This window comes from Hemibagrus wyckioides, linkage group LG16 (assembly GCF_019097595.1).
Source record: "Hemibagrus wyckioides isolate EC202008001 linkage group LG16, SWU_Hwy_1.0, whole genome shotgun sequence".
NCBI lineage: Eukaryota > Metazoa > Chordata > Actinopteri > Siluriformes > Bagridae > Hemibagrus > Hemibagrus wyckioides.
In genome coordinates this window covers 18,637,474-18,654,117 of record NC_080725.1, presented here as the reverse complement: position 1 = coordinate 18,654,117, position 16,644 = coordinate 18,637,474, and the positions used below count along the sequence as shown (strand labels likewise).

Below are 16,644 nucleotides of genomic sequence, written 5' to 3'. Positions count from 1 at the left end.
ATATCTAGAATGATTAAAATTTGAAAAATAGTACCTGCAGTGAATTAAATAATGCAAACACCACATGAATCCCAAAATTGTTTGACAACATGGTCCCAATGCCGAATCCCCATGTTAGACCAAAGAGAGGTGTTAAAATTGCCACACATCTAGCAATGACCGCTAGGGGATGTTTCTCATCTGGCTGAGTGGAGGCATTAGCTCCTCTTCTCAACATTTTAAAGAGAACCACAATAAGCACCAGGAAGTTTATAGCTACAATCGTCAGAGCAGGAATTACAAATGCCAGGAGGGCCTTCGTTTGGCTCCAGTTCAGCCAACAGTTGTAATCTTGTTGAATGTATCCTTTCCTTCCAGCTGTCGATGCCACTGTAACGACAGCAATGATTAACGGGGCTCCATAGCCGACAGTGAAGCCTATGCCCATCATTGCTCCTCTGGTCATTCTGGAAAAGACCATGAGGGTGCGGTAGAGGAGCAAGAGTGCTGACAGCAACATCCAGAAGAAAAGGGCAAGATAAAAGAAGTGCATGAAGAAGGTTGCTGTACTGCAGGGACCCTCTTGTTTAACAACAGCTGCTCCAATGATGAAGCATATGTTCGCAATCAGAAGGGAGATAGCGATGTTGACTATGGAGACATGGCGCATGTAGGATGTGTCATTTCGTGTCACTAATTTCCATATGATGATTTCAATGATGAGGCACAAAACCAAGCTTGCCATTGAAACGGCAACCCCGATGTAGGTTATATAGTCTAAGATTATGGCTTGGATTTTATCCGGGGTAAATGGTGACATCAACATTGAAAAAGAGGTTGTGTGATTGCACTCACATGTATATTTTTCACTTTCATTCCCTAATAGCTTTAACTGACATCCAGTTGAGTCCCATGCACCAACACCATTCAGAAGACTAAAGTTCCAAAAGACACACTGAGGTTTCCCCAGTTTATTATTTATGACATCAAAAGAGAGGGAGATGTTGTTAATTGTCGAGTTTGTCTCAATCATAGCTATATCTCCATTTAGCTTGGTCTGATTGCTGTCATTGTAGGTCAGAGTTCGAACAGGTAACATGGTGTTAAAAGCTGGAGATATTATGACTGTGAGGGATGTATTTGCATTAGTCACTGGAATATATATTTGTGTAGTTGAATGTTTTCCAAATGTTCCAGAAAAGGGGGCAGAAATCAAAGAAAGTGGCAGTTTATTGAGAGAAGAGATGTTTGTTGTTATCGAGGCGTTTTCATCCAAAAGTCTGCGTGCAATGCTCTCAGTTGAGTTCAGAAGTACAGAACTGGCATTCATTGTTGTACTGTTCTTGTTTAAAAACACCCACGTATCTTGTGCACCTTCTGATCCAATGACATCAGTTGTTGTTAGGAAATCCTTGCAAATTAAAGTAAAAAAATATATTAATATTTATATTTTAAGAATTTTGATAAATAATATAGCATGTCTGATCCATCAAGTTTATCAACATAATTATCTAATCAACAAAAACAAAAAAAACAATTGGAGTTGCAACAGGAGTGTGTAACTATAAAATTGCTGCATAGTATAAAATGCTGCTTTTGCAATCAAACTAATGCAATCACATGCTCAAAAAAATTTGCTTACCTTCATAACAGGTTGATCAACTGAAATCGTTTGACAGCGACTGGAAATGGTTTTCAGTGTTTCTACAATTGTTAATATGGTAGATGGAGAATCTATGATGTTTTTAATCGCTGATGTAGCATTACTGCTGATGTTTGACATAAACTGTGGGATGTTTTCTAATGGTACAGTCTATAGAAAGAAAACACAAAATATTATGAAACAGTAAACAGAAATCACTAATATTATCCCTGATGGAAGTAAGAACAAAATTAAATTGCCTCAGCTTCTTCTTTTAAAATGGCAAAGATATGAAGGACACAGTGGTTTTCTATGGGGATCCATTTTGATGCATTACACTCAGCTATCTGATAGCCAACCATGTTTATACGGCAGTCTCCCTTCTGTTTTTCTCCTTGAATTCCAGCTCCAAATACAGAATCAGAACAGTCAAATTCTAAAAAAAAAAACAAAGCAAACCAAAAAAACAATAAAATGTAATATACTATTTAAAAAAAACATAGATAGATAGATAGATAGATAGATAGATAGATAGATAGATAGATAGATAGATAGATAGATAGATAGATAGATAGATAGATAGATACATTGATCATAAGCATAGATATTATTTTTTCAATTAATTAATTAAGTGTTAATAGTAAATATACTACTACTACTACTACTACTACTAATAATAATAATAATAATAATAATAATAATAATCTATACCTCTATGAGTCATATGTTACATGGATATTCTCCATGTCAAGACAATTTAGCCTTACTTTTGTTAACTGCTTTTAGGATGTATTTTGTTATATATGTAATAATATATTACATTATATAATATTTATAATAAACATTTTATCAGAAAATGGAATGTCACAAACTGAGATATTACTGATTTGTAAAAGTCTGGAAAAAAAAGTGTTGTTTTTAATTTCTATTTTTATGCTACATGAGGTGCTCTGATATTCCTAAGTTATATTGTTATATATTTTGGGGTCAAGAAATGTGAATAAAAACAAATGATTACTCACGTTTGTTTATTACATTTAGTGTGATATTCTTTGAGCTGTAAGATGGAGTTGTACTTCCACTGTTTGGAGCTTTGAGTTGACATGAGACCTGTAATTTTTGGTCACTACTCAGGCACTGCTGTTGATTAATTGAATAGTTACATAATATGCAGCCTGTCGTTGGGTCTGTGCGATAAACGGTAAAAAAATAAATAAATAAATAAATAAATTACAAATCAGGCAAATAATAATTCAGTTAAACACTGCATCTAAAATTGTAAAGGAAAAAAAGATTCAGTAATCAAAGCATTGTTAATTATTTATGACCTCCCACGTCACATAATAACAAAAAGAAAAAGAAAAAGAACAGTTGTGTGTCACCTGTTGAAGTTGAGCTGCAAGCTGTGCTCCATTCCACTTGATACACCACCTGAACACAACACTGCAGTGGAATTGTTGCATCATTACATCGTACAGTTTTGTCACTGCTCACTTGGATGTTGGGGTATGGCTGAATTGTAATGATTTGCCAGATAACATAGGGCAGAGAGTTTACTATTGTTGTGCAGGCATATTTACCTAAGGAAGCAGAGAAAAAAATAATAATAATAAAACTCGAATCAAGTAATTTAATAATTATGAAGCATGGTCAAGGAATCCAGGATTATAATATGTATATAATCTAGAGTGCTCTGCAAAAGTCTTTGGAATCTCTGGGTTTTGCAAGCAACACAAATGAAGCAAGTGAACCTTAAGAAGTTATTTTGTTGTTGTTGTTTGTTTGTTTTTTAAACAGTATTCTTACACTAAATACAGACTTGTTAAAACTGCCTTGTTAATAAACTATTGTTTAGTTTATTATTATTTGCAGCTCTATCATATTTTTAATAAATACATTAAAGAGGCAGCAACATACTGTACACTACTCACAAAAAGTTTGGCTTTTGGGTGAAATTTATGGAAAATGTAAAAAGTTCACGCTACAGTGATATTATATCATGAAAGTAGGGCATTTAAGTAGAACCATGCAATGGTGATTTCCTCATCTCAAACAATTTATTGAAACAAAAGCCAACAACAGTGGTGGATATACCACAACAAAAAATGTCAATGTCTCAATAATTTGTCATGTGCCCTTGACCATCAATTACAGCTTGACAACGATGTCTCATGCTGTTCACGAGTTGACTTATTGTCTGCTGAGGCAAGGCATTCACTCTTCCTGAAGGGCGGCCGTCAGGTCATTGAGGTTCTGGGGTGCAGGGTTACAAGCCTCTACACGGCGACTCGGCTGATCCCATACGTTTTCTATGGGATTCAGGTCTGGAGAAAGTGCAGGCCATTCCATTTGAGGTACCCCAGCCTCCAGCAGCCGTTCCTTAATGATACGACCTTGATGAGCTGCAGCATTGTCGTCCATGAAGATGAAATTAGGCCTGTGTTGTTCATGCAGGGGCACAGTGACTGGATTAATGATGTTATTCAGCTAGTATTGGCTTGTCACAAGATGTAGGGCAGTTCTGTATTGAGTAGACACACCTGCCCAGACTGTAACACCACCACCACCACCAAAGGCTCGTCTGGTGACAACTGTGGCTGATGCATAGCGCTCTCCTTAACGTCTCCAACATCGTTGGCGGCCATCATTTCTGCTCAACGTGAATCGACTTTCATCAGAGAACAGCACTGAGGCCCACTGGTCCCTCGTCCAGCGTAAATGCTCCCTGGCCCATGCAAGACGATGATGCCTGGGCCTGGTGGTGTGGTCAGGTACCCTTGCAGGTCGTCTAGCACGCAGACCATGCTGATGTAAACGGTTTTGAATGGTCTGACGTGACACTTGGGTGCCTCTCACCTCCCTTAAATGTGCCTGGAGTTGAGTGGCATTCAGCATCCGGTTCCACAGGGCACTGTTCACAATGAAGTGGTCATCAACGTGGGATGTGGCCAAAGGACGTCCACTTCTATGCCTTTCTGTGACTCTTCCAGTCTCTCTGTATCTCTGTTGCAACCTTCTGATGACACTCTGTGACACTCTAAGCTCAGTGGCCACTTCCCTCTGAGAACATCCTGTTTGAAGCCTCGCAATGGCGAGGTACTGTTGATCAATTGTTACGTGTGGTCTTGGTCTCATGATGTCAAAAATGTGAATAGCATGATGAAGAGGACTGTTTAAATACCAATTCTAATTGAACCAGAAAATTTGTTGGTTGATTCATGGATCAAACACCAGTTGTGAATTTTGCCGTTAAGCACCTTGTTAGAGAACAGCAAGTTATGCAAAAAGTACTGAAACACTGAACAGTTGGACATGTGCATTCAAAAGTGTAGAGAAGGTCAAATTAAGTTCACCTGGAAAGGTTATAGTGCATTTTAGGTGCATCCTGAAATTTCACCCGAAAGCCAAATATCCTTAACTTTTTGTGAGTAGTGTATGTTTAGTGTATAGTGCAGTATACTATATACTGACCTATATCATGCTAAGACACAATTGAATGGATTTCTTTGCAAACCCTGGAATGTTTTTCCAGAGTATGTAAAGGACACAAAAAATATATTATTATTATTATTATTGTTGTTGTTGTTGTTGTTGTTGTTGTTTCATAATTTCTTTCATCTATCAATTAATGTTTTTATCATGTTTACACATTATGTGTGACCACTGTTAGGTACTAACTTAACAGATTTATTTGCAACTTACCACTGTCACTGGGAGTGGCATTATTAAGTAGAAGGATATTACTTGATTCGGGTAATGGAGCCCCATTCAGGGTCCATTTTATGCCAGTAAGCACTGGTGAATTGCAGGTCAGTTTGAGATTTGTCCCAGGATATATATTGCCACTGCTTTGATATAGTCCATCTTTTACTGAAATAAAGAGCCAAGTACATCTCTAATTTTTTTCCAAAAGCTTTGCATAATTGTAAACATGTACAAGATTAATACTGTATGAGTTGCATATAGTTATCAAGCACCTACCACTGTAACTGAATGCATTATCGCTCACATTAAATCCCTGGGAACGGAGACTACTAGCAAGGTTTTGGTTTGCTGACACCAAATCAAGGTTAGCACTTGTTGCTTCAATAGTGAAGTCTGCAATTACACTGCCAGGTCTGTTAAAAACACACAACATCATTGAAGACATTATCTCAAATATATAACAGATCTAAAATATAATAACACTACTCAACAATAAGTTGCATCACCTGAAGTCAGTCAATGTTGCAGAGTTGGCCTTATATCCAGGTACAGTACTGTAGCTTTTATTAATCTGAAAGGGAAAATTGTCCAGATGGTCATTTATTTTTAAATTATTGTTGAAGGATTTGACACAACACTGTTACTGCTTTTAAAAATAATAACAATAATATGTATTATTATTATTATTATTATTATTACTATTATTATTATTATTATCATATAAAATTATATTGTATAAAACGTACCGAATTCTCGATTGTTGCTTTGTATGTATTGTGTTTTGTACTGGATTTGTTAGTGAGTTCAAAGTGAAAATTTTCATTTATTACTAGCGAGAAGCTTAATCTTTGGATAGCTGTGAAAAAAACAAACAAAATTTAACAGACAATTAAAAACTAAATTATCACCTTGGAGGATGATAAATAAACATCAAATAAGTTTTATAAATAAAACAGTTATGCAATATGTAAAAATAAAAACAACTGCATTTTAAATTAAAGTTGACAAAGGAATAGAACACGGATTTGTATCATACTTGCAGTTGTGCTGCTTATGGTTACTTTGGATTGAATTGTAGTAGTTGAGGTGGATGCTGAGGTTTTGGTGGTTATATTTGTAGAGCTGGGTGTGGCTGGTGAAGTGGGTGTGCCTGGTGTGGTGGGTGTGGCTGGTGAAGTGGGTGGGGCTGGTAAGGTGGGTGGGGCTGGCGAGGTGGGTGTGGCTGGTGAGGTGGGTGTGGATGGTGAGGTGGGTGTGGATGGTGAGGTAGGTGTGGCTGGTGAGGTGGGTGTGGATGGTGAGGTGGGTGTGGCTGGTGAAGTTGGTGCTAAACACATACACAAATAAAAATTAAGAATTAATGATTTCAAACATCACTGTTTGGTTTTGTTTTCAAAGTTTCAAAAATTCATTACTTGTGAGCAGATTCAAATTGAAAAATGCTGCTTGCATAAGTACTTAAGCACTTCACCTTTGAACTTTTAATTAGAAATTAAGTATAACATGTTAGTAAAAAGTACTGGAACACTGGTGAGACTCCGTACATCCTGTGGTAGTTATTGAAGTAGTTTTACCTGAGAGTGGTTCAGCTGGGCATTTAGAGTTATCTATAAAGAAAAAAGGCAGAATTTAAAAAATAAAAAATAAAATAATAATAAATACAATTTATTTAACCCTCTCTAAATTATAGAACTTTGTCATAAGAGACTTTAGGGCTAAACATGATGAATGATTATAGAGTTAAATATCTAAAGCTTATATGCTATTTCTTTCATTCCTCACTACTGTTTATTTTATCTTGAGTCTGTTTTCCTTTTTGTATTGAGCATGTCAAATATCAGTGTGATTGTGTTGGAGGGTTAACACACATTTATCATTTAAAAGTGATTGTTGCATGTTAATAAATTATTGAAAGATCATCTGTTAGAAATGATCATTATTCATGTTATGTGTCATACATACTTGGCAGCTCGATGATTGGTTGGCAGAGGTTTCCATCATATGGAAGTAAATCGATGCAACCACATGAGGAATTGGTAACGTTATTACAAGACCCATTTAGTGTACACTTTTCACATGGCCAAAAATACTCTTCCACACACTTGCACTGATATTTTGCATCATCCCATAAGCACACTGTGAAATACAAAAACGTAATGTGAAAGGTTTTGTTAAACAGTGTTGTGATTTTAACATATCTTTCAGATTAATCTAAACAAGTAAAAATGGTTATCAGGAATCACATGTAAAGAAAGCAGTAAATGGCTCCTAAACTCACTGCGTTAAAAGTTTAAATAGCTATTACTGGTTAATATCATTTTGCATGGAAACAATCTCTGAAACGCTCTGTATGACTTTTAGAATGAGATTTAGTAGAAATGAAAGGCTAGTTACCTGTAGTGATGTTAATGTCAGTGATATTGAAGTCAATTTCTAGTGAGTTTAAATTGACTGTTTCCAAATTGTTCCACAAATCATACAGGAAAAGTAAATCAATCTCAAGCTCAATCAAATAATCATCTAAGGAAAAGGTGAGAAAAGATTTATAAATTTACTATCATTATATGAAGAAATAATGAGGATATTAATAATAATAATCATCATCATCATCATCATAATCATCATTACAGTCAAGTAACTCTGCTTAGACCTTGCACTTTATATGTTAGTTATTGGGGTAGTTTTACCTGGGAAGGTGTTTGCTTGACATGTAGAGTTTTCTGTGAAGTAAAGCATTACCATCATTAAAAAGTACCAATAAATAGTTTCACAAAATATTTTCTTAGAAAATTTTATCATGAGAACTTTAGTCTTTAATTATGTTGTTATTTGAGATATGGTAGAGTTAAATAACTGGAACATCAAAATTTATAGTTCCATCGAACAAAACTTATTTATTAATATATTAAATTAGCATGTGAAATTTCATGGTCATACATACTCAGCTCACTGATTGGTTGGCAGAAGTGTCCATCATTTGCAAGAGTGTTGATGCAGCCACATGAGGAATTGGTGACGTTATTACAAGATCCATATAGTGTACACTTTTCACACGGCCAGAAATACTGATCCTCACACCTGCACTGATATTCAGTACCATTCAAACTGCACACTGTGGAACAGAATAAAACATTATGAGCGGTGGTATTTTTAAGCTTTGTAGAATATGTTTTTTTTAATGCTTAAAAATACTTAACTAACTATATAAAATAAATTGACCTCAATGCATTAACATTTTAAGTGAATATTTAAGGATAATGGCACAGTGACACACATAATGATAACACATATAATACAAAGAGTCTCTGACAGATATTGTCTGTAAGATTTAACAGAATCTATATAAACAGTTACCTGTAGTGATGTTAATGTCAGTGATATTGATGTTTCTATATATTAATGGTAAACTGGTTGTCTCCAGAATATTCCTCACTTGACTCAGGACTGTTACATCTACTGCACTAATCTCAAACTCAATCAGATAATCAGCTGGGGAAAAGTGAGAGAAATTGCATTTAAATATAACATGGTAGTAAAAAGTACAGGAACACTGATGAGATTCTGCACATCTTGTGGTAGGTATTGGAGTAGATTTACCTGAGAGTGGTTCAGCTGGGCATGTAGCATTAACTATAAAGAAACAAATGGCAGAATTTTAAAAAATACTAATAAATACAGTTTATTTAACCCACTCTAACCTAGAGAACTCTGTCATAAAGGTATTTGGTACCAAACATATTGAATGCTTATAGAGTTAAATATCTAGAGTTTGGATATTTTGTTAGCTGAGATATTGTAGAATTAAATAAATAAAGAATCAAAATTTCTAGTTCTATAGAACAAAACCTCTATATTGACAAATTAATAAAAGAGCATGTTAAATTTCATGGTTCATGTCATACATACTCAGCTCACTGATTGGTTGGCAGAAGTGTCCATCATTTGGAAGAGTGTTGATGCAGCCACATGAGGAATTGGTGACGTTATTACAAGATCCATACAGTGTACACTTTTCACACGGCCAGAAATACTGATCCTCACACCTGCACTGATATTCAGTACCATTCAAACTGCACACTGTGGAACAGAATAAATCATTATGACCGGTGTTATTTTTAAGTTTTTTTTAAAAAAAAATATGTTTCCTTAATGCTTAAAAAATGCTTAACTAACAATGAGTTTACCTCATTGCATTAAAATTTTAATTGAATATTTTAGGATAATGGCACAGTGACACACATAATAACTCCTATAATACAAAGAGTCTATAATGATTTCTGATAGATTTTATCTAAAAGATTTAACAGAATCTATATAAACAGTTACCTGTAGTGATGTTAATGTCAGTGATATTGATGTTTCTATATATTAATGGTAAACTGGTTGTCTCCAGAATATTCTTCACTTGACTCAGGACTGTTTCATCTACTGCACTAATCTCAAACTCAATCAGATAATCAGCTGGGGAAAAGTGAGAGAAATTGTATTTAAATATAACATGGTAGTAAAAAGTACAGGAACACTGATGAGATTCTGCACATCTTGTGGTAGTTATTGGAGTAGATTTACCTGAGAGTGGTTCAGCTGGGCATGTAGCATTAACTATAAAGAAACAAATGGCAGAATTAAAAAAGAAAACTGCTAATAAATACAATTAATTTTACTTCCTCTAACCTAGAGAACTTTGTCATAAATGTCTTTGGTACCAAACATGTTGAATGCTTATAGAGTTAAATATCTAGAGTTTCAGTATGTTAGTTGAGACATTGTGGTGTTATATAAAGAGAGTATCAAAAAATTTCTAGTTCTATCAAACAAAACCTACTAATAAATAAATTAATAAAGGACCATGTTAAATTTCATGGTACATGTCATACATACTCAGCTCACTGATTGGTTGGCAAAAGTGTCCATCATTTGGAAGAGTGTTGATGCAGCCACATGAGGAATTGATGACGTTATTACAAGATCCATACAGTGTACACTTTTCACATGGCCAGAAATACTGATCCTCACACCTGCACTGATATTCAGTACCATTCAAACTGCACACTGTGGAACAGAATAAAACATCAAGAGCAGTTTTATTTTTAAGCTTTGTAGAATATGTTTTTTAATTCTTAAAAGTAATTAACTAACTATATAAAATGAGTTTACCTCATTGCATTAACAGTTTAAGTGCATTTTTTAGGATAATGGCACAGTGACACAAAATGATAATTCATATGATACCAAGAGTTTATCATGATCTCTGACAGATTTTATCTATAAGATTTAATAGAATCTATATAAACAGTTACCTGTAGTGATGTTAATGTCAGTGATATTGATGTTTCTATATATTAATGGTAAACTGGTTGTCTCCAGAATATTCCTCACTTGACTCAGGACTGTTTCATCTACTGCACTAATCTCAAACTCAATCAGATAATCAGCTGGGGAAAAGTGAGAGAAATTGTATTTAAATATAAGATGTTAGTAAAAAGTACAGGAACACTGATGAGACTCTGCACATCTTGTTGTAGTTATTGGAGTAGATTTACCTGAGAGTGGTTCAGCTGGGCATGTAGAGTTATCTATAAAGAAAAAATGGCAGAATTAAAAACAAAAACTGCTAATAAATTCAGTTTATTTTACCCCCTCTGACCTAGAGAACTCTGTCATAAAAGTCTTTGGTACCAAACATGTTGAATGCTTATAGAGTTAAATATCTAGAGTTTCAGTATGTTAGTTGAGACATTGTGGTGTTATATAAAGAGAGTATCAAAATTTCCAGTTCTATCGAACAAAACCTACTTATAAATAAATTAATAAAGGACCATGTTAAATTTCATGGTACATGTCATATACATACTCAGCTCTTTGATTGGTTGGCAGAAGTGTCCATCATTTGGAAGAGTGTTGATGCAGCCACATGAGGAATTGGTGACGTTATTACAAGATCCATATAGTGTACACTTTTCACACGGCCAGAAATACTGATCCTCACACCTGCACTGATATTCAGTACCATTCAAACTGCACACTGTGGAACAGAATAAAACATTATGACCGGTGTTATTTTTAAGTTTTTTTTTTTTAAAAAATGTTTCCTTAATGCTTAAAAAATGCTTAACTAACAATGAGTTTACCTCATTGCATTAAAATTTTAATTGAATATTTTAGGATAATTGCGCAGTGACAAACATAATAACTCCTAAAATACAAAGAGTCTATAATGATTTCTGATAGATTTTATCTAAAAGATTTAACAGAATCTATATAAACAGTTACCTGTAGTGATGTTAATGTCAGTGATATTGATGTTTCTATATATTAATGGTAAACTGGTTGTCTCCAGAATATTCCTCACTTGATTCAGGACTGTTTCATCTACTGCACTAATCTCAAACTCAATCAGATAATCAGCTGGGGAAAAGTGAGAGAAATTGTATTTAAATATAAGATGTTAGTAAAAAGTACAGGAACACTGATGAGATTCTGCACATCTTGTTGTAGTTATTGGAGTAGATTTACCTGAGAGTGGTTCAGCTGGGCATGTAGCATTAACTATAAAGAAACAAATGGCAGAATTAAAAACAAAAACTGCTAATAAATTCAGTTTATTTTACCCCCTCTGACCTAGAGAACTCTGTCATAAAAGTCTTTGGTACCAAACATGTTGAATGCTTATAGAGTTAAATATCTAGAGTTTAAACATGTTGTTAGTTGAGACATTGTGGTGTTATATAAAGAGAGTATCAAAAAATTTCTAGTTCTATCGAACAAAACCTACTTATAAATAAATTAATAAAGGACCATGTTAAATTTCATGGTACATGTCATACATACTCAGCTCACTGATTGGTTGGCAAAAGTGTCCATCATTTGGAAGAGCATTGATGCAGCCACATGAGGAATTGATGACGTTATTACAAGATCCATATAGTGTACACTTTTCACACGGCCAGAAATACTGATCCTCACACCTGCACTGATATTCAGTACCATTCAAACTGCACACTATCGAAGAGAATAAAAATATTATGAGCGGTGTTATTTTTAAGCTTTTAAGAATATGTTTTTTAATGCTTAAAAATACTTAACTAACTATATAAAATGAGTTTACCTCATTGCATTAACATTTTAAGTAAATATTTTAGGATAATTGCGCAGTGACAAACATAATAACTCCTATAATACAAAGAGTCTATAATGATTTCTGATAGATTTTATCTATAAGATTTAACAGAATCTATATAAACAGTTACCTGTAGTGACGTTAATGTCAGTGATATTGATGTTTCTATATATTAATGGTAAACTGGTTGTCTCCAGAATATTCCTCACTTGACTCAGGACTGTTTCATCTACTGCACTAATCTCAAACTCAATCAGATAATCAGCTGGGGAAAAGTGAGAGAAATTGCATTTAAATATAAGATGTTAGTAAAAAATACAGGAACATTGGTGAGACTCTGCACATCTTGTGGTAGTTATTGGAGTAGATTTACCTGAGAGTGGTTCAGCTGGGCATGTAGAGTTATCTATAAAGAAACAAATTGAAGAAAATACAATTAATTTTACTTCCTCTAACCTAGAGAACTTTGTCATAAATGTCTTTGGTACCAAACATGTTGAATGCTTATAGAGTTAAATATCTAGAGTTTCAGTATGTTAGTTGAGACATTGTGGTGTTATATAAAGAGAGTATCAAAAAATTTCTACTTCTATCGAACAAAACCTACTTATTAATAAATTAATAAAGGACCATGTTAAATTTCATGGTACATGTCATATACATACTCAGCTCATTGATTGGTTGGCAAAAGTGTCCATCATTTGGAAGAGTGTTGATGCAGCCACATGAGGAATTGGTGACGTTATTACAAGATCCATATTGTGTACACTTTTCACACGGCCAGAAATACTGATCCTCACACCTGCACTGATATTCAGTACCATTCAAACTGCACACTGTGGAACAGAATAAATCATTATGAGTTTATTTATTATAATTACGGTGTTATTAAATTTTCTTTTTAATCATGTTGTCTCAATGCTTTCTAAAATGCTTAACTAATGATGTGAAATGAGTTTACCTCATTGCATTAACATTTTAAGTAAATATTTTAGAATAATGGCACAGTGACAAACGTAATAGGTCATAATAAGTCTATAAGATTTAACAGAATCTATATAAACAGTTACCTGTAGTGATGTTAATGTCAGTGATATTGATGTTTCTATATATTAATGGTAAACTGGTTGTCTCCAGAATATTCCTCACTTGACTCAGGACTGTTTCATCTACTGCACTAATCTCAAACTCAATCAGATAATCAGCTGGGGAAAAGTGAGAGAAATTGCATTTAAATATAACATGGTAGTAAAAAGTACAGGAACACTGATGAGATTCTGCACATCTTGTGGTAGGTATTGGAGTAGATTTACCTGAGAGTGGTTCAGCTGGGCATGTAGCATTAACTATAAAGAAACAAATGGCAGAATTTTAAAAAAAATACTAATAAATTCAGTTCATTTACTCCCTCTAACCTAGAGAACTCTGTCATAAATGTCTTTGGTACCAAACATGTTGAATGCTTATAGAGTTAAATATCTAGAGTTTCAATATGTTGTTAGCTGAGATATTGTAGAATTAGATAAATAGAGAATCAAAATTTCAAGTTCTATTGAACAAAACCTCTATATTAACAAATTAATAAAAGAGCATGTTAAATTTCATGGTTCATGTCATACATACTCAGCTCACTGATTGGTTGGCAGAAGTGTCCATCATTTGGAAGAGTGTTGATGCAGCCACATGAGGAATTGGTGAAGTTATTACAAGATCCATACAGTGTACACTTTTCACACGGCCAGAAATACTGATCCTCACACCTGCACTGATATTCAGTACCATTCAAACTGCACACTGTGGAACAGAATAAATCATTATGACCGGTGTTATTTTTAAGTTTTTTAAAAAAAAAAAATGTTTCCTTAATGCTTAAAAAATGCTTAACTAACAATGAGTTTACCTCATTGCATTAAAATTTTAATTGAATATTTTAGGATAATGGCACAGTGACACACATAATAACTCCTAAAATACAAAGAGTCTATAATGATTTCTGACAGATTTTATCTATAAGATTTAACAGAATCTATATAAACAGTTACCTGTAGTGACGTTAATGTCAGTGATATTGATGTTTCTATATATTAATGGTAAACTGGTTGTCTCCAGAATATTCCTCACTTGATTCAGGACTGTTTCATCTACTGCACTAATCTCAAACTCAATCAGATAATCAGCTGGGGAAAAGTGAGAGAAATTGTATTTAAATATAAGATGTTAGTAAAAAGTACAGGAACACTGATGAGATTCTGCACATCTTGTGGTAGTTATTGGAGTAGATTTACCTGAGAGTGGTTCAGCTGGGCATGTAGAGTTATCTATAAAGAAAAAATGGCAGAATTAAAAACAAAAACTGCTAATAAATTCAGTTTATTTTACCCCCTCTAACCTAGAGAACTCTGTCATAAAAGTCTTTGGTACCAAACATGTTGAATGCTTATAGAGTTAAATATCTAGAGTTTAAACATGTTGTTAGTTGAGACATTGTGGTGTTATATAAAGAGAGTATCAAAATTTCTAGTTCTATCGAACAAAACCTACTTATAAATAAATTAATAAAGGACCATGTTAAATTTCATGGTACATGTCATACATACTCAGCTCACTGATTGGTTGGCAAAAGTGTCCATCATTTGGAAGAGTGTTGATGCAGCCACATGAGGAATTGATGACGTTATTACAAGATCCATATAGTGTACACTTTTCACACGGCCAGAAATACTGATCCTCACACCTGCACTGATATTCAGTACCATTCAAACTGCACACTATCGAAGAGAATAAAAATATTATGAGCGGTGTTATTTTTAAGCTTTTAAGAATATGTTTTTTAATGCTTAAAAATACTTAACTAACTATATAAAATGAGTTTACCTCAGTGCATTAACATTTTAAGTGAATATTTTAGGATAATTGCGCAGTGACAAACATAATAACTCCTATAATACAAAGAGTCTGTAATGATTTCTGATAGATTTTATCTATAAGATTTAACAGAATCTATATAAACAGTTACCTGTAGTGATGTTAATGTCAGTGATATTGATGTTTCTATATATTAATGGTAAACTGGTTGTCTCCAAAATGTTCCTCACTTGACTCAGGACTGTTTCATCTACTGCACTAATCTCAAACTCAATCAGATAATCAGCTGGGGAAAAGTGAGAGAAATTGCATTTAAATATAAGATGTTAGTAAAAAATACAGGAACATTGGTGAGACTCTGCACATCTTGTGGTAGTTATTGGAGTAGATTTACCTGAGAGTGGTTCAGCTGGGCATGTAGAGTTATCTATAAAGAAAAAAATTGAAGAAAATACAATTAATTTTACTTCCTCTAACCTAGAGAACTTTGTCATAAATGTCTTTGGTACCAAACATGTTGAATGCTTATAGAGTTAAATAGCTAGAGTTTCAGTATGTTAGTTGAGACATTGTGGTGTTATATAAAGAGAGTATCAAAAAATTTCTACTTCTATCGAACAAAACCTACTTATTAATAAATTAATAAAGGACCATGTTAAATTTCATGGTACATGTCATATACATACTCAGCTCATTGATTGGTTGGCAAAAGTGTCCATCATTTGGAAGAGTGTTGATGCAGCCACATGAGGAATTGGTGACGTTATTACAAGATCCATATAGTGTACACTTTTCACACGGCCAGAAATACTGATCCTCACACCTGCACTGATATTCAGTACCATTCAAACTGCACACTGTGGAACAGAATAAAACATTATGAGTTTATTTATTATAATTATGGTGTTATTAAATTTTCTTTTTAATCATGTTGTCTCAATGCTTTCTAAAATGCTTAACTAATGATGTGAAATGAGTTTACCTCATTGCATTAACATTTTAAGTAAATATTTTAGAATAATGGCACAGTGACAAACGTAATAGGTCATAATAAGTCTATAAGATTTAACAGAATCTATATAAACAGTTACCTGTAGTGATGTTAATGTCAGTGATATTGATGTTTCTATATATTAATGGTAAACTGGTTGTCTCCAAAATGTTCCTCACTTGACTCAGGACTGTTTCATCTACTGCACTAATCTCAAACTCAATCAGATAATCAGCTGGGGAAAAGTGAGAGAAATTGCATTTAAATATAACATGGTAGTAAAAAGTACAGGAACACTGATGAGATTCTGCACATCTTGTGGTAGGTATTGGAGTAGATTTA

At 33.8% G+C, this 16,644-nt stretch overlaps 1 protein-coding gene and 1 long non-coding RNA gene across 2 annotated transcripts in view; both read right to left on the bottom strand.

Moving 5' to 3' along the window:
• The window catches only part of LOC131366726 (uncharacterized), a 37,332-nt gene that overhangs the window by 3,847 nt on the left and 16,841 nt on the right, over positions 1-16,644 (bottom strand). Inside the window, exons 14-37 of the mRNA XM_058411428.1 lie at positions 16,403-16,537; positions 15,998-16,168; positions 15,463-15,597; positions 14,489-14,623; positions 13,517-13,651; positions 12,158-12,328; positions 10,627-10,761; positions 9,653-9,787; positions 8,681-8,815; positions 8,268-8,438; positions 8,014-8,046; positions 7,721-7,846; positions 7,289-7,462; positions 6,901-6,933; positions 6,363-6,653; positions 6,073-6,182; positions 5,833-5,897; positions 5,603-5,739; positions 5,324-5,491; positions 3,004-3,201; positions 2,644-2,808; positions 1,882-2,057; positions 1,622-1,792; positions 35-1,390 (exon numbers count right to left, since the gene is read on the bottom strand). Of these exons, the coding sequence (XP_058267411.1) occupies positions 35-1,390; positions 1,622-1,792; positions 1,882-2,057; positions 2,644-2,808; positions 3,004-3,201; positions 5,324-5,491; positions 5,603-5,739; positions 5,833-5,897; positions 6,073-6,182; positions 6,363-6,653; positions 6,901-6,933; positions 7,289-7,462; positions 7,721-7,846; positions 8,014-8,046; positions 8,268-8,438; positions 8,681-8,815; positions 9,653-9,787; positions 10,627-10,761; positions 12,158-12,328; positions 13,517-13,651; positions 14,489-14,623; positions 15,463-15,597; positions 15,998-16,168; positions 16,403-16,537 (4,661 nt within the window). The remainder of the gene's footprint in view (positions 1-34; positions 1,391-1,621; positions 1,793-1,881; positions 2,058-2,643; positions 2,809-3,003; positions 3,202-5,323; positions 5,492-5,602; positions 5,740-5,832; positions 5,898-6,072; positions 6,183-6,362; positions 6,654-6,900; positions 6,934-7,288; positions 7,463-7,720; positions 7,847-8,013; positions 8,047-8,267; positions 8,439-8,680; positions 8,816-9,652; positions 9,788-10,626; positions 10,762-12,157; positions 12,329-13,516; positions 13,652-14,488; positions 14,624-15,462; positions 15,598-15,997; positions 16,169-16,402; positions 16,538-16,644) is intronic.
• Positions 14,495-15,152, bottom strand: LOC131366530 (uncharacterized). Its single transcript, XR_009206834.1, has 3 exons — positions 15,044-15,152; positions 14,732-14,764; positions 14,495-14,623 (listed from the first exon to the last, which is right to left on the bottom strand). It is a non-coding gene; the product is annotated as an uncharacterized LOC131366530 (long non-coding RNA).